General features: G+C 38.6%; 1 protein-coding gene across 6 annotated transcripts in view; it reads left to right on the top strand.

Moving 5' to 3' along the window:
- Positions 1-23,740, top strand: part of LOC127444436 (guanine nucleotide exchange factor DBS-like) — a 104,332-nt gene that overhangs the window by 14,794 nt on the left and 65,798 nt on the right. Inside the window, exon 1 of one of the 6 annotated variants that reach the window (XM_051703806.1) lies at positions 22,104-22,503. The exons of the other annotated variants lie outside the window; for them this stretch is intronic. Within the exon in view, the coding sequence (XP_051559766.1) occupies positions 22,431-22,503 (73 nt within the window). The 5' untranslated portion in view covers positions 22,104-22,430. Of the gene's footprint in view, positions 1-22,103; positions 22,504-23,740 lie in introns of those variants that run through there. 6 annotated transcript variants of the gene reach the window in all.

Raw genomic sequence — 23,740 nt, 5'->3', positions numbered from 1 at the left:
AGGCGTTACTCGTGTTTGAGAAGGCGTGACTGAAAACAACAGCATCACGTGCCAGACTGCAGCACTCACACCTCTCACCTGAGAGAGAGATACAGCATAGAAGAGACTCAGAGAGAGAGAGAGAGACAGACAGTGATATAGTGAGTAAGTAAAAAGGGAGTGATTGTTTGCAAGGGTGAGGAAAAACAGGACGTGACCATAAAAGACAGAATGACTGTGAGTGAGAAAGGTAAGAACATTAGGGTGGTTTGAGATGCTCTAGTAAAAGAGATCCACGAGGTGAATTTGAATGGACTGTCAGGCAATGATGTTGATGGAGGATAATGGGGAGGATCTCCAGCCTCTGGAGAACTGCAGGAGCTTGGTGAAGATCCCTTTAGAGGAAGTGGAGAGCTTCTACAGGTTTACTGTCTCCTGTGACTGGCTAATCTGTAAGTTCCACTTGTGTCATGCTGAGAAGAAGTGTGTGTGTTTTGGAGCCTTTTTTTTTTTATCACCCTGGTATTGTAATGCCATGGTGGTGGTGGTTTGTCATGGGATGTTCTTGTAGTCATAATACATTTGGTACTGTATTTTTGGTATAAGTATCTACATGCTGTGTGATACTATCCTGTCAGATTTGACAAACTGACTGTAAATTAAAATTCTAGTGAGCCTCAAACCAGCCACCTTCCACTCTCTAGCCCTGAGCTTCAGCCAACAGATCTGTTCAGTCAGACTGATCTCACTGTGAATTCAGCGACAGTAGGTCGAAAGTTCTTCAGCTGACCCCCGTCAGTGCTTACTGATAATTGAACCAATTCCTGTTGAAGAGCTCCAGTTTTCGCGTGAAATGTCCATAGAGTGGCACCAAAAGCAAGTTTTAAAGCGAGCTGTGTATATTTGAATAACTATACACCCTTGCCCAGACCTTAACCCTAAACCTAATTGTTAATGCAGTAAAATGTAATCTTAGAGGGAAAGTGCAACCTCCAAATTGGCCTCATCATTGATTATGTGAACACGATTACTTCCTGGTTTTGACGGTACCAGTTTCTTAGGCTGTTCAACGCTGCGCAATCAGTAGCACCACAAGAAAAGGTAAACACATTTGAATTGATGCAAACATGTTTGATGGGTAGCAACATGTCGACTTCCTTTTTTTATCATGCTTTCTGGTTGGGGTTTGTTCTAAACCCCTTAACCAAAGTATTTCACATATGCAATTAATTCAACATGAATCACTTAAACTACAAACTACATTCAAACTCTGTGTTGTAGACACTGTAGTTTCTGTCTTAAGTGTGCAATTTGTTTGATTAAATTTGAAAATCTCCCATTGACTTCAAAACATAACCAACAGTGATGGCATCATCGTAATAGATGCGTACTGAATTGGGATTTGTCTTCTTTCTTATATCTATTTGTGTACTGAATTGTGATTTATCTTGTCTTCCCTTCATATATTAAGCTATTTATAGCCATCTTTACACTGCACAAAAGATGCATGCTGAGAGTCACAACAACGTCAAAGTGGCTGCTATGCGACATTTTATTTATGCAGAACTAAAGCCTAAAACCAAAGCTTATCTAAAATGTAAAGTGTCTTTTACAGTCTAGAATTCCATGGAAGCATTTGACATTCCAGTTTTCATAGATCTTTTTCAGGTAGGAGAATGGGCTCACTAAACTAATTAGATACACCTGCTGACAAGTTCCTCTGTGGGTGTGGTTGTCTAGCTTGGGTTCTGACTGTCTATTTGCTGTTTGAGAGTTTTGCATAGCCTTTGCAGTGGGATAACACAGTAAAAATCAAACAAGGAAAGACTGAACTCTTCTGACACATGCGTCACTGAAGCGGGACGAGGATACAAGAACATGTCTTTATTTGCGTATGGGGCTGGTGAGGTTTGCTTATACTGTTATGAGCACACAATTTATAAGGCATGGTTGATCTTAAACCACTCTCTAGGCTTGGTGTACACCTTATTTATTTATGATTAGCTTGCCTGGTTTATGTAGACAGACCTTTAGTCAATTAACACAGGTTAAACAGAGTCAGCCATTTTGACTCTGAGCATCCAATATGTGGTTGTAGTGGAGTTTTGCTGTTTCTGCCACCCAGGTTTGGATATGGTGTATGCAAGAGCGTTAATTTGTACTGCTGATCACCAGAGAGACTGATGCTATGGATTCATCTCTCAGGGGAGCAGAGGCAATGCAGCAACTTTCTGAAATGCTTAGCAGAGAGCTGCAGCTACATGCATACCAGACCATGCTTTGTTACCTCAACCACTGCAGAATTATATTCATACTTGAATATATGAATTTTATCATGTTAGAGCTGATTTTAGAACTTTTTTTGTACATGCATCAATGACAGATGATCAATACTTATACACTATATTGTAAAATGTATAAGAAGTCAACATGAAATCAGAACTGATTTCTTGATGCACATTTCTGGTCGTATTGTGCATGATTTACTGTGCACATTATTCTAAATAAAAAAGGTTTTCCAAGTAATATGTTTGCAAAATGTAATAAATTGCTCTGCCTCTGAAACGCTTTTTTCAACTCCTTCCCTCCAATCACCTGGCTCCATTATGGAATGCAACACCCACTTTTCATGATCCAATCAATTCCTAATGGATAAAAACAAGTCCTGCCCTACATTTTTTTTCTCATTGAATATCCTGTTTCATTTAGAAATGCATATTATGAGGGTAAAATATTTTCTGAATGGCCTTTTGTGTTTACTTTAAAGCATTTACTAAAAGGACAACAAAATTTAGCTTTTTACCTATGACAAATCTTGGCCTTATGTCTGTATCCCCCTTTGGGTTTGCTTTGAGAATGTATTAGAGCCATCAGCCTCCATTTCCTCACATTTGTTTGCTCTGATTAAATGTCTGCCCTTGCTGAGTTCATACAGTATATACTCAGCAATACTTTGTTTTGTAAAATAGCCCATGGTGTATTGTTGTGTGCTCAAGTAAATATCTTTTTGTTTTAATATTTCCAGAGACCAGCATTCACAAACCAAATGCAGACTCATCAATACAGCATTCAGAGATTAGAGCATTCACCATAGCTGTTTTATGTTCTTTTATTGACTTTAAAATGAACTGACTTAACTCATGGTGTTTATATAATTTAGAGGGATTTGTCCTCCAAAAAGATGTAGATTTAATTTCAGCTTGAGTTTAGGGGAAATGCCACTTTGATCCCATGTCTGGTTTCAAGATGTTGAAGAGGATACTGTACGCTTGTGGTCTGGCAGAAATGAGTATTTCTCTTTATGGAAGGTTTTGGGAAATGTTTGTATTGTTTAATATTTTTTTTTTCTAAGCTTTCTGTTATTGTTTTTGGACATCATCACAGTCATACTGCTGTTTGCATACTGTACTGGAAATCTTGTTGAAAAGAATTACTTTTGCAGTTGTGTTTGGTGAAGCTTGTGGCGTAGAAATTACACGCCTAGAGGCTGTTCACACCAAACGCATTTTGTGTCTGTCTTCATTGTATTTCAGTTGTTTAAATTCCAAAAACATGTCTTGAGACGCCGACTTTTGGTTCCTGTAAATTCCTTGTGCTGCATCAAGCTTTTATTAGCGCAAATTTTGCCCATTCCTTTAGACAGAACTGGTGTAACTGAGTCAGGTTTGTTGGCTTCCTTGCTCGCAGTTCTGCCCACAAATTTTCTACCGGATTGAGGTCAGGGCTTTGTGATGGCCACTCCAATACCTTGACTTTGTTGTCCTTAAGCCATTTTGCCACAACTTTGGAGGTATACTTGGGATCGTTGTCCATTTGGAAGACTCATTTGCAACTGAGCTTTAACTTCCTGGCTGATGTCTTGAGATGTTGCTTCAATATATCCACATAATTTTCCTTCATTATGATGCCATCTATTTTGTGAAGTGCACCAGTCCCTCCTGCAGTAAAGCACCCCCACAACATGATGCTGCCACCTCCATGCTTCACGGCTGGGATGGTGTTCTTCGGCTTGCAAGCCTCACCCTTTTTCCTCCAAACATAACGATGGTCACTGTGGCCAAACAGTTCAAATTTTGTTTCATTAGACCAGAGGACATTTCTCCAAAAAGTAAGATCTTTGTCCCCATGTGCACTTGCAAACTGTAGTCTGGCTTTTTTATGTCAGTTTTGGTGCAGTGGTTTCTTCCTTGCTGAGCAGCCTTTCAGGTTATGTTGATATAGGACTTGTTTTACTGTGGATATAGATACTTGTCTACCTGTTTCCTCCAGCATCTTCACAAGGTCCTTTGCTGTTGTTCTGGGATTGATTTGCACTTTATGCACCAAACTGCGTTCATCTCCAGGAGACAGAATGCGTCATCTTCCTGAGCGGTATGATGGCTGCATGGTCCCATGGTGTTTATACTTGCGTACTATTGTTTGTACAGATGAACGTGGTACCTTCAGGCATTTGGAAATTGCTCCCAAGGATGAACCAGATTTATGGAGGTCTTGGCTGATTTCTTTTGATTTTTCCATGATGTCAAGTAAAGAGGCACTGAGTTTGAAGGTAGGCCTTAAAATACATCCACAGGTACACCTCCAATTCAGTACACCTCCTATCAGAAGCTAATTGTCTAAAGGCTTGACATCATTTTCTGGAATTTTCCAAGCTTCTTAAAAGCACATTTAACTTGGTGTATGTAAACTTCTGACCCACTGAAATTGTGATGGTCAATTAAAAGTGAAACAATCTGTCTGTAACAATTGCTGGAAAATGTACTTGTCATGCACAAAGCAGATGTCTTAAATGACAAAACTATAGTTTGCTAATATTAAATCTGTGGAGTGATTAAAAAATGAGTTTTAATGACTTCAACCTATGTGTATGTAAATTTCTGACTTCAACTGTACATGTATGATATGTTATTGATTATAAAGTAAATCTTTAAAGGAATATTCCGGGTTCAACAGAAGTTAAGCTCAATTGACAGCATTTGTGGCACAGTGTTGATTACCACAAAAATGTATTTAGACTTGTCCCTCCTTTTCTTTAAAAAAGCAACAATCAGGGGGCATGGGTAGCTCAGCAAGTATTAACGCTGACTACCACCCCTGGAGTCGCAAGTTCGAATCCAGGTCGTGCTGAGTGACTCCAGCCAGGTCTCCCAAGCAACCAAATTGGCCCATTTGCTAGGGAGGGTAGAGTCACATGGGGTAACCTCCTCATGGTCACCATAATGTGGTTCTCGCTCTCAGTGGGGTGCGTGGTGAGTTGTGCGTGGATGCCACAGGGAATAGCGTGAAGCCTCCACACGCGCTATGTCTCCGTGGTAACGCGCTCAACAAGCCATGTGATAAGATGCACGGATTGACGTCTCAGACATGAAGGCAACTGAGATTTGTCCTCCGCCACATGGATTGAGGCGAGTCACTACGCCACCACGAGGACGAGGAATTGGGCTTTCCAAATTGGGGAGAAAAGGGGGGAAAAAATCTGGGTTGCAGTGAGGCATTTACAATGGAAGTGAATGGGGACAATCTGACAAAGTTAAAATACTCTCGGTTTAGCATTATAGCTACAATATAAACAATATGCATGTAAAGTTGATTTTAGTGTGATTAAATCACTTACTAACCTTTTCTGTTTAGTTAAATCCAATTTTACAACTTCATTGCCATGACAATGTAACACCGTAAACACTAAAACCCTAAAACTACCATAAAAACGATGATTCAAACAACTTTACAGCTCAAATAACACATGAGTATTAACAGAAGAATTAATGTAAGTGCTTTTTATAAAATTATAGGCTTCACATATCTGTTTAAACCTTTCAAAGGTTGGCCCCATTCACTTCCATTGTAAGTGCCACACTGTAACCTCGATTTTTGCTTTTTTAAAGAAAAGGAGAAACGAGTTAAAATTGTTGTGGTAATCAACATTATGCCACATGCTGTCGACTGAGCTGAACTTGAATGGAACCCAGAATATTCCTTTTAAATAGTACTGGAACTAAAACTAAAAGGTCCCACTAACTATTGTCTCAGATATGCTCAAAGAGCAGAATTTAATTTAATGTATTTTTGCTTTTAACACTATACACTTTTAAAACGTGATTAAAAACCACTCCTTTAGTAACTTCGGCTTTCAGTAGTTAAATTACATTGTGTACAATTGAAAATAATTTATTATTGTTTTTTTTTTTTTTTTTTTTTTTAAGTTTAGTTTAGAAGTTAGCAGTCTGTAAAAATAAAAATAGGTGCTTAGGAGGAAACAATTATTTCTGGATATGCCCTAGTTGGGGAGGTTCATGGCATCGCGTCTAAATAAGAGTTTGCATAAATCATTAATTTCTTGGCTCATGTCTTAAAGCTTGTAAATTCCTCTGCTACATCTGCATATTACTCTTTGTTTCTGTGGATAGACCAAGTCAACACAGTGTTCAATATCTCAGCAGGGCAGGCATTTTGACCATTCTCACACACAGCTGCAGTAGCGAGTGGTGAGCGCTTTTCTTGCAAGCGTGCTGTAAAGCAGCTGCCAGACAGCCCATGAAAATAAGCAGGCTTTTTTTTTTTTTTGAAGGGACTCGTCATGTCTCGGGAAAAAATCTGATTCCACACTTCGAGTCCGATTTGAGACCTAGACCGGAGAGGTTCGAGTCCATGACAAGACCAAAGACCACAAACATATGGTCTTGAGACCGAGTCCAAGACTGTGTCTGGTCTCGAGGACTACAACACTGGTTTCTATCCTGGCTGGTTCATATGTACTTATTAATACTTTGTTTTGTATGTAAACTCAAGCAAATCTTTTGTTGCATGTCTGTGGGTTTGACCATTTTCGGAGACCGGCATTAACAGACCATGACGGTCTCATTAATGTCTTTAGAGGCACCAGTGTTATTTAATCTTCAGTAGATGGATAAGTTTAGAGGATATTATTGAAGGATGTTTCATCTCATACAACTATTGTTGTATTGTCTTTGTTTGCAGAATTGCACGTGTTTGATTAGCCAACAGTTTGCCAAATCAGCTGCTAATCATCACTTCTGTATTTGCTCAATTCAAAACTCTCTTCCTCTTGTGTGCTGAGTGTTAGGTGTCACTTGTAACTTTCATCTAGTTTTGTGTTTCCTCATGGCAAAGCTTGATAAGTTTTGGAACATAGAAGTTGGTTCTAAATAATACTGGATATGGTTATCAAACAGAATGGTAGGGTTTGGTATTATTACAGCTGAATTTTTAAAAGAGAAGTGCTTTATTTGCTACAGAAAGTTTAATTGTCTGTACAGGCAACAAACCAAACTTACTGGCATCAAAAGATGAGGATGCATCCTTGCATTCAAACACAGCTGGACGAAGCGCAGGGGTGCTCAAAAACATAGGGGCCTCGAGACATGTTTTTCTAAGTTTCAAACACAGCATCCTAAAAACTGTTTATGCTCAAAGTGTCCGTCTGACGCATGTGTGCATAGGCCTTAAGCTCTTAGGGCTACCTCTGACAGATTGCCGAATTCGATTACAAAATGGATTGCTGTGGACTGCAGACTAATGAGACACAATATATTACAATAGATAAACAATATATTGCCTTCTAAAGCCACTAGTGATGTCAGTCTTCATGTTAGGTAAAATTGCTATATTTAAACTGCATGCTCCCAGCAGTAAATGTGGATAGGTCAGCCTCCGACATGAAGCTAGGGTTCAAACAGACTGTGATTCTGTTTGGGTGTCTGTGCTGATTAAATCTGGATGATAAAGGGGGTGTGGTGACATGAATGTCCCCAGAGCACAGCTAACTGCTACTGCTAACTGCCTGTTCAGACATTCATCATCCTCCCCCAACAGGCCAGAGAACGTGATGATTGTGGACAGAGATGTAGGTTAACGACCGAAGATTGTCCAACTTGCAGGATAGAATTTCCAGAGAGAAAGAATCAAAGAATACAAGACAGAAACAGTTAAACTAAAGAGAAAAACACTCCTTGTGGTAAACAATTTAGTATGTTATTCAAAGGAAATGCCTGATCTTATGACTGAGCATTTTATTGTTTATTTCTCTGCCTCATCTTTGGGATTTGACTTAATTATAAAGAGGACATTTTCTCTCTCTCCTTTTAACTGCATACTGTAGACAAGAAGATATTCTTGTACCATTGTTGTTTTGTTTTGTAATAAACCAGACATGTTGTCATAGTAATATCCTGTGAAGCCACGGATGGTGCTATTCATGTCTATGTGTGTTCCTGGGACTTCGGACACAGTTGTTTTCTTTTAAGGTGCCTGTCCTGAATCTACCTTTTTGGCTTTCAGGCTTATTCAAGTCTGTTTTATTATAGGTATGGTAAGATCAAAAGAGCAAACAAAAAAATAACATGAAATGAACAGCACATAATCTCATCTCCATGGTTGTTTATAAGTGATTACTTGTGCATGTGCAAGTTTTGTATGTATGTGTATTCTAGCAGTCGAAAATGTGGACACTCCTACTAATTCTTTATTAGTACCATTTTCCACGTATTGGAAAAGTCGTCAAAACTATGAAATAACAATTATGTAGTGACCAATTTTTTTATTTTTTTTTGTACATTTTTTATATATTTTAATAATAATAATATACAATTTTAATTTGAATATTTTAGCTCTTCAGAGTTGCTGCCCTTTAGATAAAAGCTCTGCACACTCTGGTCATTTTCTCCACCAAATTCATGAGGTACCTGGAATGCTTTTTGAACATCATTGAAAGAGTTCCGATGTATTTTTTGGCTGCTTTTTCATAATTTTTCATAAATGTAACTAATCGATTAAAATTTTTGGTTAAAATAGTAGTTTTATGAAGACATTTATACATAACCACAATTTACATCTGGTTTCTTGTAAATTCAACCAGAGGTCTCCGGTTCAATTGTATTTATTTTTTTATCTTTTTTTCTGGTGAAAAAAATACATAAATGAAGATCCAAGCCAAAATATATAATTTTATAGAGAGTGGTCAAAACTACTATTTTCGTCTATGATTATCAAACAAAAATACAGGTAAAAAAAAAACCTTAGAAAGGTAGCCACATCATTTCATTGGTACACAAAGATAGTTCGTCTGTTACTAAAAATCAGTTGACTTCAGCACTTCTTGTTGCACTATATGCCAAGTGTGTGAGTCCAAAAATCGGATCTTTTTTTCATGATTTTTCAACGATGGGGAGCTCCCGAAGTATTAAAGATATCTTAAGACGTGACGCCATGCGAGGTTCGGACGTGTGAACGGTGAGCTCTGCGCACTTTGCTGGTTTTAAAACTTTTTATGTCATAAACCGATGAGATTCGTTACACCCTGATTCATAACTGTTCTAGGAAGACAATATGTCAAAGAATTCAAAATCCTTGGGCTCCAGAGACATTATAAGACACTTACGTGCTCAAGCCCCTCTGGATGCCTCGAGCCCGGGAATCAATTTGGATGGTGCAGTGGAAAAGATTCAGCGTCAGCTCTCGAGCATGACGGCAATGCTGACGAAGGTTGTTGCTGACTTGGAGGATCTTGCTGTAATACGTCGATCAATCACTGCCATGGAGACGAAATTCACTGAGTCGGTTACGGATGTTGAGAAACGGATCGATTATCTGGAGTCATCGGAGAGGGAATTAGCTGCTAATCCGTTAGTGACCAAGGCAGACTTGGAACATGTTTGGGAAAAGTTGGAAGACTTTGAGAATCGTAACCAGCGAAACGACGTCCGAATTGTTGGAATTCCTGAGTGAGCAGAGGGTCAGAATATGGTGGAATTTCTGGACGAGCTCTTTCTGAGTCTGCTTGACATAAAAGGCCATAAGCTGGAAATCGAGCGAGCTCACAGGATTCCAGCTCGGAAGGCTTTCTTGGAAGAACCACAAAATGTTTTTGTTCCCAGACTTTGTGAATTCGACGAGAGAAATGTGATAGATTCAAGGAATGCAAGAAACTCTAGCAGTTTGTTTTGTGGAATAACACTCCTTCAAGAAACTCTTGCATGGATGGAGGGTTGCTTTTGCACTGATGTTCCCGGCCAGGTTGAGAATAGATGCTAAGGATGGCCGCAAAGTATTTACTTGTCCCCAACAAGCATTGTCCTCCATAAAGTCAATGGAATGTGTAAGTCATTGTGTGGTGCTCACTTTGCAGCCGTGTGGACCTGATTCACTGAACATTCACTTGACTTTTGAGGAAACTGAGCGCCTTTTTTCTTTTTCGTGCTGGTTCCGCCTAGCGGCTGAAGTTTGTTTTGTGTAGTAACACTCCTTCGGGACAGTTTTGGATGAATCTGCATGTTCTTTGTGCTTGTGCCTCCTATTGGCTGGAGTTTGTTTTGTGGAGTATTTTTTGCAGGTCATTGGAAGGATTAGGTCATCTGCTGCACTCATGTAACAGCCGGCTCGCTGAACATTCGTTTGACTGTCCGAGGAAACTGAATGGCTTTTGCGTGTGTGTGCTTGTTCCGCTAGAGGCTGGAGATTGTTTTGTGGAGGAACACACCTTTGATACAGTTATGCGGATGAATCTACGCGTTCTTTGTGTTTATTCTGCCTATTGGCTGGAGTTTGTTTTATTGATTTTTCTTCTGGTATGTAATTCTGTCTCTCAAAATCTGTATAGAAACACCAGACTTGAGCAATCCAATGGCAAAGTTGTTGCGGATACTCTCGTAGGCGTACATGGACTGTTTGAGTTTAGAGGGATGGACGCCGGTTGGCGCTGTCGTGTGTGGGGTTAATGCACATGTTTTTCTTTTTTTCTGTTTGTTTGGTTCTGGGGGAAGTTCGGGGTTTGATTATGGCACTAATGTTGGAATGTGGTCTTTATAATTTTGTTTTCGATGCACAAACAATTTTTTTCTAATGTCAAATATTAATATGAGTGAATTGTCTCTCTCCACGTGGAATGTGAATGGGTTGGGGCACCCCATAAAAAGAAGAAAGGTTATTTCTTTTCTTAAACGTAAGAAATATGATATAGTGTTTCTTCAAGAAATGCATTTCCCCACAGGAAGCTGAAAAATTTGGGATGATATGGGGTGGGCATGTTTTCTTTAGTGTTGGCTCAAGTAAGAGCAGGGGAGTCATTACATTGATAAGTAAACATCTACAATTCAAATGTCTCAAACAGATTAATGATAAATTAGGAAGAGTCATTATTGTTTTAGCAGAAATTCAGGGGCAAAGGTTGATTTTTGGCTAATATTTACGCACCTAACGCTGATGATCAGGACTTTTATAGATCTTGAAGGGATGTTGCAAGCTGCTGGCGCCCCTCATGATATAATATTGGGAGACTTTAATCTTTTGATTTATTCAGTCCTTGATCATAGTGAAGCAAAAGTGTGCAAGCCCCCTAGAGCAACTCGTGGAGTTGGAAGGGAATATTAAAAGTGCCAAGGCAGAACTGAAGCGCCAAATGTCGTCTGATGGCCTCAGGGAATTGACCCGTTTGAAATACAGATATAATACTATTTTGTCGCAGAAGGTGGAGTTTTGGCTATTCAGGGCAAGACAGTCACACTTTGAGTTGGGGGACAAAGCAGGGAAGCTTTTAGCTAAATATATAAAGCAGAGAGAGTCTTTTTCTACCATTCTATCTTGATCTCTATATTTCCACATCTTCGTCTACTGATGAAGATATTAGAAATTTTGTGGAACCTTTAGAACTCCCTAAACTGACGACTGAGCAAAAAAATAATCTTGATATTGAGATCAAGAGGAGCTTGGCGAGGTAATTAATGCCTACAGGCAAGGCTCTGGGCCAGATGGCTTTGCCTCTGAGTTTTTTAGATCTTATGCTACAGAACTGGCTCCAATTTTGCTAGAAGTTTATACAGAATCATTATAGAATGGAAAGCTTCTACAAGCCTGGATCAGTCCGATTCTTAAAAAGGACAAAGGTCCAAGCGAGCATAAGAGTTACTGTCCAATTTCTCTGGTCCGGCTAGACGTTAAAATATTGCCAAAATTTTTGGCTATTCCATTAATTTATGACATCTCTTATAGATCAGGTGGGGTTTATTCGGGGCCGCAGCTCTTCTGATAACATTAGGCGTTCCATCAATATGTGGTCAGTGGCAAATGATCAGACTCTGGTCGCTGCCATCTCACTTGATGCCGAAAAGGCATTTGATATGGTAGAATGGGATTATCTTTTTAAGATTTTGGAAATGTACGGGTTTGGGAGTAAGTTTATTGGATGGATTAAGTTACTTTATAGACACCCGTTAGCGGCGGTACAAACAAATGGATTAATTTCAGATTATTTTACTCTGGATAGAGGCAACCGGCAGGGTTGCCCTCTTTCCCCATTATTGTTCTGTCTTGCCCTGGACCATTAGCAGCCGCCATAAGAAAGGAGGATGATTTTCCAGGGGTGGTGGCAGGAGTTGTGGCACATAAGCTTTTGCTTAACGTGGATGATATTTTATTATTTGTCTCCAACACTTCTAGTCTATGCCTTGCCTCCACAGAATTATTAATTCCTTTTCTAAATCCTCAGGCTACAGAGTCAATTGGGCTAAATTTGAAGCTTTGGCTCTGACAGCGTACTGCCCAGTAACGGCTTTTCAGCCGGGCGCCTTCCAGTGGCCCAGACAGGGCATTAAGTTTTTGGGCATTTTATTCCCAGCAAATTTGTCTGATTTAGTTAATTTTGACCCCTTAAGGTTTTCGAGCGATGTGGGCAGGTGGGCTTCATTACATTTATCTATGACTGGGAAGGTTAATTTTATTAAAATTAATTGTATTCCAAAATTTAACTACCTGCTACAATCTCTCCCTGTAGATGTCCCCCTCTCTTATTTCAAGCAATTTCATAGCATAGTGAAGTCCTTCATTTGGAATGGTAAGCGTCCCAGATTACATTTCAATAAGTTACATAGGCCGATTGACAAAGGTTGGCTAGGCCTACCCAAGATTTTGTTCTATTATTATGCATTCGGTCTCAGACATTTGACTCATTGGTCACTTCCACCTGAGAGAGCCCCTGGTTTTGTATTGAACAGGAAGTTCTTGCCCCTATTTCGCCATTGCAAAGCCTTTCTATCAAACTAATCGGAGAAGTTAAGTTACACCCCGTTATCTCGCATTTGCACTTGGTATGGACAAATGTGTCTAGAGTGTTTAATTCGGACATTTATTTAAATGTTGCCTCGAGCATACGGCAGAACCCAAAATTATGTATTAAGTCCCCATTCTGCTGGTCAGAGTTGATTGTGAGGGAGGTTAATACGCTCGGTGACCTATATGAGAGTGGAGTGTTGAGAGATTTTGAAAATTCGGTTCAACATTTTGGGATTCCCAGATCTCAGTTTTATAGGTATTTACAACTGCGCCACCTGCTCTGTACTATTTTTGGGAGTAGCATACACCCCTCTAAAGCAGCAGATACTCTGGAAATGGTGATTACTGCTTTTGGAAAAGGTCATGAGGCATCAGTGTATTACTCCCTGCTAATTCAGAGTCTGGGGGATGGAGCTTTAACTTCTATCAAGAGATTATGTGGGAAAGATTTCAACTTTGTATTGGAGGAGGGAGTGTGGGCTAGGATTCTAAAAAAACATCAAGCCTGCATCTAGAGATGCAAGGGTGCGCCTTATGCAATTCAAGATTTTACATAGATTTTATTGGACCTCCTCTAGATTGTATAGGCTTGGTCTTAAAGACACACCCACATGCTGGCGATGCCAATCGGAGGATGGAGACACGGCCCATGTTTTTTGGTGGTGTTAAGATCTAGGAATTCTGGTTGAAGGTTCAGAGTTTTATGTGTGACGTGTTGGGCACTCGGGTTTCGTTTTGCCCCAGACTCTGTGTTTTGAGCAATGGGGCGGTCATCGATGTGGGGAATAGACACATAGAGAATTGGGTTCTGACCAGTGTGATGATTGCCAGGCAGATTATTTTGAGGGGTTGGAGGTCAGCTGGAGCGCCCCCATTTCGGGAGTGGTGCACAGAGATGGGGAGGGTGGCGGCTTTTGAGGAGGTGTCATGTGGAAGATGGGGTAACTTGGATTTGTTTGTTGGGAAATGGGGCAACTATTTGGAGTTTTTGGAGGGCTCTCGGGGTGGGGCGGTGGAGAGAGTAGTATAGTTTTTAAATGTGAATGATTATTATATATATTTTTGTTTGTGTGTTTGTTTGCTTTTTTTGTGTATGTATAGACACTCATGTGTGGAGTATATACAAACAAGGATGTTTGTTGGGGGTCAGGGTGGGGTTGGCGAGGGGAAGGGGTGGTTGTGGGGTTTAAATATTGATTGTATGTATATAAATTATGTGTTTGCTTTTCTTTATCATTGTAAGAATTAATAAAAAATGTTAATATAAAAAAAAAAAAAAAAAAATATTAGTTTCTGGTTCAGAACAAATTTTCCATTTTGTGTCTTCATTTTAAAGTAATAGTTCACCCAAAAATAAAAATTCTCTCATAATTTACTTATCCTTGTGCCATCCCAGATGTGTATGATTTTCTTTTTTCTGCTGAACACAAACGAAGATTTATAGAAGAATTTCTCAGCTCTGTAGGTCCATACAATGCAAGTGAATGTGTACCAAAACTTTGAAAAATTTGAAGCTCCAAAAAAGCACATAGTTTTGGAGCTTCAAATTTTTGGTACACAAAGGCAGCATAAAAGTAATCCATAAGACTCCAGTGGTTAAATCCATGTTTTCAGAAGCGATATGATGTGTTGGTGAGAAACGCATCAATATTTAAGTCCTTTTTTTACTATAAATCTCTACTTTCACTTTCACATTGTTCTTTTGTTTTTTGGCTATTTGATTTGATATCGCCACCTACTGGGCAGGGAAGAGTTTATAGTAAAAAAAAAAAAAAAAAAAAAAAAAAAGGATTTAAATATTGATCTGTTTCTCAGCCACACTTATCATATCACTTCTGAAGATATGGATTTAACCACTGGAGTTATGGATTACTTTATGCTGCCTTTGTGTACCAAAAATTTTAAGCTCCAAAAAGCACATAGTCACTTGTATTGTGAGAATCTACCGAGCTGAAATATTCTTCTAAAAATCTTTGTTTGTATTCAGCAGAAGAAAGAAAGTCATACACATCTGGAATGGCATGAGTGTGAGACAATGATAAGAGAATATTTGGGTGAACTATCCCTTTAAGGCCCTATATATGATTCCCAGAGATATTGGGATCAATGTGGTTACATTTTACACATTTTCAATGGAATGTCAAATGTAGTTCGCATAGTATGAAGCTAGTTTTTCTTGTCGAACAAAATAAAAGGTCTGAAGTACAAATCATGTTGAAACTAGAAGTGTACTTTTATTTATTCTCATCAAGAGGGTGATTATAGGCCTATTTAAGCATAAGCCTTAGATCAAAAGATTTTTAAGATCATGAGGAACATAAATTCAGTCAAGTGTGTCCAGACTTTTGACTGGTATAGTGTACAGTCCCTAAACAAACATGTCTGCAAACAGGCATGTGAATTCAGTGGTTGTGTTTGATTTAAAACTCATTTAAAAATATTCCACGCTTACAGTATCTGCTGAGACTAATCTGTGCTGTATTACCAGTGTACTGAGGGTTTGATTGGTTGCTGTATATCTTTAGATGTGCTGCTCTGACCAAACCCATGCAAATACCCACTGCATGAGAATGATCATGTGGCCAGCCTGTGTGTGTGAGACATTCTCCACCAAATCATCTGAAGGGGTGTTTTGATTGGTCGGATGACCATTGTGTTGCACTAACAGAAGTTTCCAAATCTCATTCTCATTCTCAAGTGATTTGGAAATTCCAGCTTTCTACTGAAGTCACAATCATATGCACCAGCAGTTTTGTTTACCTCAAACTGCTTCTGTAATCAAGGTTCTTTCACTTAAACCAATGAACTCTTGTGCACATGAAGAAAGGCAGACATGGTGTTTGAAACTTACTTTGCATACTGATCTTAGACCAGAACAGCCAAAAAATCTTATGCTGTAGCTTCATATTGTGTTAAGAAAGCTGACCATAGATCAGGAGAAAAAAACAATTCTTCAGCAATTCAAGAATTACAGGAAAAACAGCTATTAGGAAAGACAATTTCCTCCTAAGATATAACATACAAAGAATCATGTGCTTTCCTAAAAGTGGCACTCAGTAAAAATTCAGTCATCTCATGTGACTCAAATGAGCACAAGATTTTGTTTGAAAGCCATTCTTAAACACACACACACACCTTAAATGCTACAATTATATTTATATTAATTAACTAAACCATTAAGAGTCTACCTTGAAAGCTTCAGAAAATTAATACAAATTAAATGTGGTTAAAGCTTTAGAAAACTTATTTAATACATTTAAAAAGCCTAACCAAGAAACAATGTCATGGATATAAATATATGAATTTTAAGTGGTTTGGACCAAAAATTTTTAAAGCTCTTTTTTGCGGTACTAAAGTGAATTCTTCTTTTATGGGTTACAAATAACATGTGAGAGCACTTTTCATGGCACTTTACTCTTCATTTTTGTTTTGAAAGAAAATGACCATTTTTATTAGATATTTCATGGGATTTTATAGGGTTGTAATTGTCTTCCTGTGGTGTTGGATTTATATATGTTTATTAAAAGGGCTGGTCACCTACAAGGGCAAATACAATGTCAGTTAATCAATCATCAAACTTTCCTCATCCTGTTCTGATCACTAGATCAGCTTGATACACTGTATGTTATATCTATATCTAATTTATGTTAACTTGGGATTATCAGTTTAATTTCTGTTGAATGGAAGGACCAGATTCTGCCAGAAACAGGATGTCTGACAGAATTGACAAAAAAAGACTCCTGTTTTTCACAATAATCTGCCGCAGCACTGCAGAATTATGAAGGATGGCCATATGTATCCTGTACAACTGGACACCATATGTATTAGAATCAATGAACATTGAATCTATTTTTACTGTCTGCCAGCTGGATGTTCAGCAGAGTGTAGATACTGATCTAAGTATAAGCTTTATGGTTTACTTATCATGATTAAAATTAAACTAGTTGTAATTTAGTGTAGGAATGAATGCTGCTGCTAATAATGCAGCTTGTACTCATGGAAGTCATTGGAAATTCAATTGCTAATTGATTTTGCATTTCCATTTCACATTTAGCCAGCCTGATCTCATGAAAATTATGTGACCGTGGCAACATTTTTGCAAAATGAAATTATGCGTTTTCCTAGGGAAATGTCCAGCTGGGGGCGCCATACGCGAGTGAAATAGTGTTAAACGGATGAGGTTTTTATGTTAGTTGGAGATTTTAATTAGTAAAATATACCTCCCTGACCTAAAACGTTAACCTAAACCTAACCAATAGTGTCTTTAAAAGCAAATGAGAGGGGAACAAAACAGATATCCTCACCTAAACGATACCATTTCGTGTCACTTTTGACACTTTCTTCTCACGTGTCAGCTTGCCTACTTGGCTGGGCTCGTGCCTCTGTCTTCCAAGTCCAAAGTCCAACACACTATCAGGTGAGCATTGCGCACGCTAATCACATTGGAATAAGTGTGTAAATGTAGGTGGTTCTGTAATACAAGTGTTAAAAAATACAGTATAGTTTTTCAAATGATGTGTTAGAGTATCAGTGTTTTGGTATAATAACATAGTGTGTGAGTTATAGAACAAAAAATAAGTGTATAATCAGCAACTGTACTTGTGATTTGTGTAAAGTGAATAAAACGCACAGTTGTTGAAGTGCCTCTAGTGTTAATTTCACCTGGAAACTGTGATGAAACATAGAATGAGGCACGTAAAACTCAGCAAAAATTTCGTTATAGTAAAGTTCATTCTATGAGACTAAGTGGCTTTCAGCAGATGTTGTATGTTCAAAATACATTTGCTGTTGCAATTGAATTATAGCAAAGTATGCATTCACAAACAGAAAATGTCATTTCAAATACAATTTCAAATTCGTTTAGAATATTTTCTGTAATAATACCAGAGGTGTCAGGATTTTCAATTATAGTAAATATAACTCCATGTATTGCAGTTTGGTAGACAGATATCACATATACTGTAGACCGATATCATCTGAGTTATGAGACTCTAATTAGCTTGTACATTTTTACACTACTGAAGGTTAGGTTTAGGGTTGGGGTTTGGGTTAAGGCTAAAGGCTGAAACATACTCTACGCAAATCTGTAAATGCAGAAACGCATTTGTTGCATTTTCAACATTCCCGCAATGCGCGCTAGAGCAAGATTAGTGTGAACTGTCCGCTTCTATGGTGTTTTCTTTCAACTCGGCTACTGTCATTTTGAAGAGAATATTGCTGAACATGCAAGTTAAAGTAGTTATATTTATAACCACTTACCTGAATAATGACACATCCAGTTCAGTGGCACAGACATTTAAAGGTAACTCTATCACCCCCTTGAGAAATGAGGTTTGTCCTGCCACGGTAACGCAAGAACGCATGTTCAACCAGACCACACTTTGGCTGATCATGTGGTGATCAAGCGCTCGCATATGCGTTCACGTATTTGTGTAGCGTATGTTCCGGCCTTAATGATTACTAATATATGCATTCCTGTTGACTATTACATAATTTACAACGGAAAACAACTCGCACAACAACTCACTTATGGTGCCACTCTGTGGACATTTTACTTAGAAATTGGAGCTTATATGTGTGCATACGTTTAACGACACTTCAAGCTTCTCCCACTGGGAGGCAGTGATTTGAATTTCGGTAAGCACAGACTGATTTCAGCAGCAGAATTTTCGACCTGTTGTCGCCGAATTCACAGTGTGATCAGTCTGGGCTTTGACTTTAAGATCAAATCTAAAATCAATTATGCTAACTGTTTCAATATTTTATATTTATTATGCATCCTGTTTATGACCTAAATCCTCAGATATATTGAGACACTACAAGAAAAATCTGTACTTTAAAGTCTGCAGGACAATTTTAAGTGAATTTAGTGAACTAATGAGGCAAGAATGTGATTAAAAATAGGGGGAAAACTTGAAAAAAATGGCGACCAGGCTCCACACCTTAAATATACTCTTTGCCTTAAGGGGCTGTCACACTACACTTCGTGCTCCATTCACTCCACTTCAAATGCATCCGACCGGAAGTGCAACCTCGTTCAAAGAAATTTCATAGTCCAGTGCGCACAAGTTCAAGTTTAGCTAACTCTGATCTGCAAATCCATATGACGAGAGGACGTGTGACCAATAGAAGATCGAAATGTCACACGCTGACCTCTTGGCTCAATACAAAGAATACATATTTCAAAGCTGTGTGTTTTATTGTTGCAGGAAAGTGAGTAGACAATATATTTTAAAATGTTTAAAATAATATTATTTGTAATGTATTATTTAATTACACAAGAAGCCTTCCCGTGTGACATCATATCATGGTCCGTTGCATTGTCCGAAATTAAATGTCACTTTATTCATTCATATACATTCCTAAATTCAAATCTTAAAGTTGAATTCAAAAAGGTACAGTAATGTCCATATTATTTGTCAACTACCCAGAGAAAAGTGTGAATAACTTTTAAAGTTATTTTTACTTTGTTTATTTTTGCAAAATCAAAAGCATTACTACTATTTAATTCCCAACTCTTAATTTTTTGTGTTTAAAAATAAATCTATTCACTGCAGTACACTGTAGCCTGGAGGAACTTGCTAACTGGTGTAATGTTACTGATGCGGCACAGAAAGGGCCATTGTGTTGTCTTTATAAGAGCGAACCCCAGCCTCTTAAATAATCTCTAGTGTGTGAGTGTCTCAGACGAGCATGGAGTGGGTATATATAGATTGACACAAGATCAGAGAGGAGAGAGCAGGGGATTTCCAGAGTGCTTGTGTGACTAGAACTTGACCTGCATTTTAAAGTCCTCCTGTTGTTTACGGCCTTTGACCTTCAGGCTAAGAGAGAGCCTTAAAGGAATAGTTCACCCAAAAATGAAAATTTGCTGATAATTTATTCACCCTCAGACCATCCAAGATGTATATGACCTTTCTTCATCAGAACAGGATTTAACATTTTTAGGAAAGTATACCAGGTTTTTAGCTTCATCCAATGCAAGTGAATGGACACCAATTTTGATGGTCCAAAAAGCATATTTAGGCAGCATCAAAGTAATCCATATGACTCCAGTCGATTAAGTAATGTCTTCTGTCACACGACAGAGACGTGAGGCATTCAGTGTTTACAGGAAGCGATTTATTTATTTTTTAATGTTAATAAAGTTTTTTTAATTAGCGATTAATTTCTCACACAAATGTATCGATTCACTTCAGAACATTACTTGATCGGCGGGAGTCGTGTGGATAAATGTGATGCTGACTAAGTGTGCTTTTTGGACCGTCAAAATTTGGTGTCCATTCACTTGCATTGGATGAAGCTAAAAACCTGGGATACTTTCCTAAAAATCTTAAATCCGTTTCTGATGAAGAAAGAAGTTCATATACATCTTGGATGGCCTGAGGGTGCCATCAGCTCCGTGTGTGACCATTTGTATCTTTTTGAAAGTAGCCGCTAGGGCGTTTTATCGTGCACACTCTCTTGGTTTGAGAGAGACCTTTTTTTTTCTCCTGTCACTTATCTTTTCATAACCTTTTCTTTCTTTTTTTTTAACAGCTCTCTTTCTTTCGCTCTTTCACTCTTTTGCTCTAGCTCTGTTTTTCGCTCTTGCTCTTTCTTTTACTCTTTCTTTTGCTCTCGCTGTTTCTTTCGCTTTTTCGCTCTAGCTTGCTTTTTCGTTCTTGCTCTCTTTCTTTCGCCCTTTCTTTTACTCTTTCTTACTCTCTTGCTCTACCTCGCTTTTTCGAGCTCTCTTTCTTTCTTATGCTCTTTCTTTTGCCCTCGCTTGCTCTCTTTCGCTCTTCTTTCGCTCTTTGGCTCTTTCTTATGCTCTTTCTTTTGCTCGCTCTCTTTTGCTCTTTCATTCTTTCGTGCTTTCGCTCTTTGACTCTCGTTCTGGCTCTTTCTTTTGCTCTCGCACTCCTTTCTTTTGCTCTCTTATGTTCTCTTTCCCTCTTTTTCTTTGTGTTGCTCTTTCTTTCACTCTTTCTTTTTCTTATGCTCTTTCATTCGCTCTCGCTTGCTCTTGCTCTTTCTTTTGCTCTCTTTCACTCTGACTCTTTGGCTCTTTCTTTCTTTCGTGCTCTCGCTCGCTTTTGCTCCATCATGGAGTGGTGGTGGTGTAGTGGACTAAAGCACTGAAATAGTAAGCAGAAGGTTGTTGGTTCAATCCCCACAGCCACCACCATTGTGTCCTTGAGCAAGGCACTTAACTCCAGGTTGCTCCAGGGGGATTGTCCCTGTAATCAGGGCACTGTAAGTCGCTTTGGATAAAAGCGTCTGCCAAATGCATAAATGTAAATGCTCTTACGCTTTCTTTCTTTTGCTCTTTCTGATGCTTTCACTCTTGCTCTCTTATGCTCTTTCGTTCACTCTCGCTCTTTCTTTCGCACTTTCTTTCACTCTGACTCTGGCTCTTTTCACTCTTTCATTCTTATGCTCTTTTGCTCTCGCGCTCTTGCTCTTTCTTTTGCTCCTTTCTTTCGCTCTCTTCATTTGGCTCTTTGGCTCTTTCTTTTTGCTCTTATGCGCTTTCGTTCTCTAGTTCTTTGTTTCGTTCTTTCGCTCTCTTTTTTCTCTTTCACGCTTTCTCTAGTTTTCTCTAAGAAATTAGCAAATTTAACAAAAAGGAATAAATTACAAACATTAAGCAAGAATTATTAAAAGGATAAAGATGTGTAAAAAAGACTTTGAAAAAGATGTATAAACTAAATATTCAAATATTTGTAATAATGAACATATAGTATGTATAGTAATCTTCTCTCACACTCTAATAGACTGAGGAATATCCTAGATGTTCGCCAACTTATGTTGACAGCTGTGCTTTTGTATGCTCCACCCCCTATATTTTGATTGGCTGTCTATTATTAATCCGCTGAGACCTGGCACAGAAAAAACAGAGAAAACTGGTCCCATGTCCCCCCATCTCTCTCTCTCTCTCTCTCTCTCTCTCTATCACACTACTCCTCCCTCTCTTGCTCTCAAACCTGTTAGAGGCAGGACGATTAGTGTGTGTGCCCATGCAAGAGCTTATCCTTTCCATTCTCACACACACACACACACACACACACACATACACCGCTACAGAATAGCATTCTGGTTCAAGCAGCTGCCCCAAGGCTTTTCCTCATTTTAAAACAGTCTGCTACTTCCACCTGCGTGTGTCTGTGTGTCTGTGTGTGTGAGCGTGTGTGGCAGAGCAGCGAGGGGTGTAACCTGATGCCGAGAGAGTTCCTGTGTGTGCCTGTCTGTGTGTGTTGGGAGATGAGGATATGTGAGGTGCATTGACAGACAGTTTAGCCTTGGTAATGCACAACGGCTTATGTGAGTCCCATCGCAGGATGAAGCCCCAGAGATAGAGGCACCTGAGACAGGGGAGTGAACAGGAAAGGTGCACTCTTAGCAGGATGGAACTCAACCGAATTTCCCTGCTCTGCCAGGAAATCACCAGACTATGGTTTCAACTCAAAGTAATGACAGGTAGGAGACTGGATGGTCTTTATAGCCATCTGGACATATAGAGGTAAATCTGTTTAATCTGGTCAAAAGTGTCCAGTCCAAAGTGTTTGGCTGTGTTGAATTTATTTAACTTTATATATGTGGCTCTGTCTGCGTAGACTTTAGTTTGTTCAGGAAATGAACTTTAGGAGGTGCTACTTTTAGCCAAAATATCCCTGCAATGTTATATTTTCATATTTCACCTTTAGAGATTAGGGCTTTTCATTGGAAAATGTCTGTGATTTTGAGATTGATTCACTTCATATTTTATGATTTTAGGTTAAATTTATGTGAATGTATAAGGGAAAGTGTATATCGTAGGTCCTGTCGCTGGTTACCATTTCATTATTTCTACTATTTCTATGGTTTTTCACCAATTTTGCCTTCATTAGTTCATTTTAAATGGTCCTACAGTGTGACAAATACATTTTTAAAAGTATAAAGATTCCATGTATGTAGTCTCTCAATTAAAATGAGCTCATAAAAACTGCATAATTATAAAATAAATGCTGTTTAAAATAACTTTTGATGGAGTTTAGCATGTCGCACAGTAGGACATGCCAACTTCCCAAAAGTATTTTATGTCAATTACCCATCTTGTTGTTTTTCTATAGTACTCTTTATGTGCTTTCAGTTATAGTGTATGTTAAACTTTCATTGACTTACAAATTAAAACAAACACTAGGCTGAAATTGAACATAAACTCCCTCCCCTTCCTTTTCACTCTCCGATCGTGAGATGCATAGCAATCATTGTCAGCTGCTGGTAACAGTTTCACTTATTGGTATTGCGCATTGCAACCTTTGGTTCTGGTTTGGGTTTACTTTCAAGAACCCACTTGGACTGGCACCAAAAGTGTCATTACACATTCACTAGCCCATCAGTCTGCTCAGTGGTGGTTATGATATGGGGTTTGTTTCTGTCTTAGCTTCAAATTATCTCTATGGATTCAAAAGTGTGACTTCACTACTTGCAAGTAACAGCACATCAGAGGATATTTGCTTATTGAATCTAGACGGGCATGCTCTCAGTGTAACTATTACCTCAGGCTGTATATATAAAACAAAGTCAATTGAAGTCTATGCAATTTAGTTTAGCATGTTTTGACACATCAAGTCAGAAGCAAATGCTAAAATATCTCATTGTGTTGACAGGTTTAAGTTTGGTTTTGTGCATGTGCAACCAAATCTCACACTATGTGACTAAAAATGTCTGTGAT

Source organism: Myxocyprinus asiaticus, chromosome 7, assembly GCF_019703515.2.
Source record: "Myxocyprinus asiaticus isolate MX2 ecotype Aquarium Trade chromosome 7, UBuf_Myxa_2, whole genome shotgun sequence".
Lineage (NCBI taxonomy): Eukaryota > Metazoa > Chordata > Actinopteri > Cypriniformes > Catostomidae > Myxocyprinus > Myxocyprinus asiaticus.
Note: the sequence above shows the minus strand (reverse complement) of the source record. Positions and strands in the feature narration are given on the sequence as shown.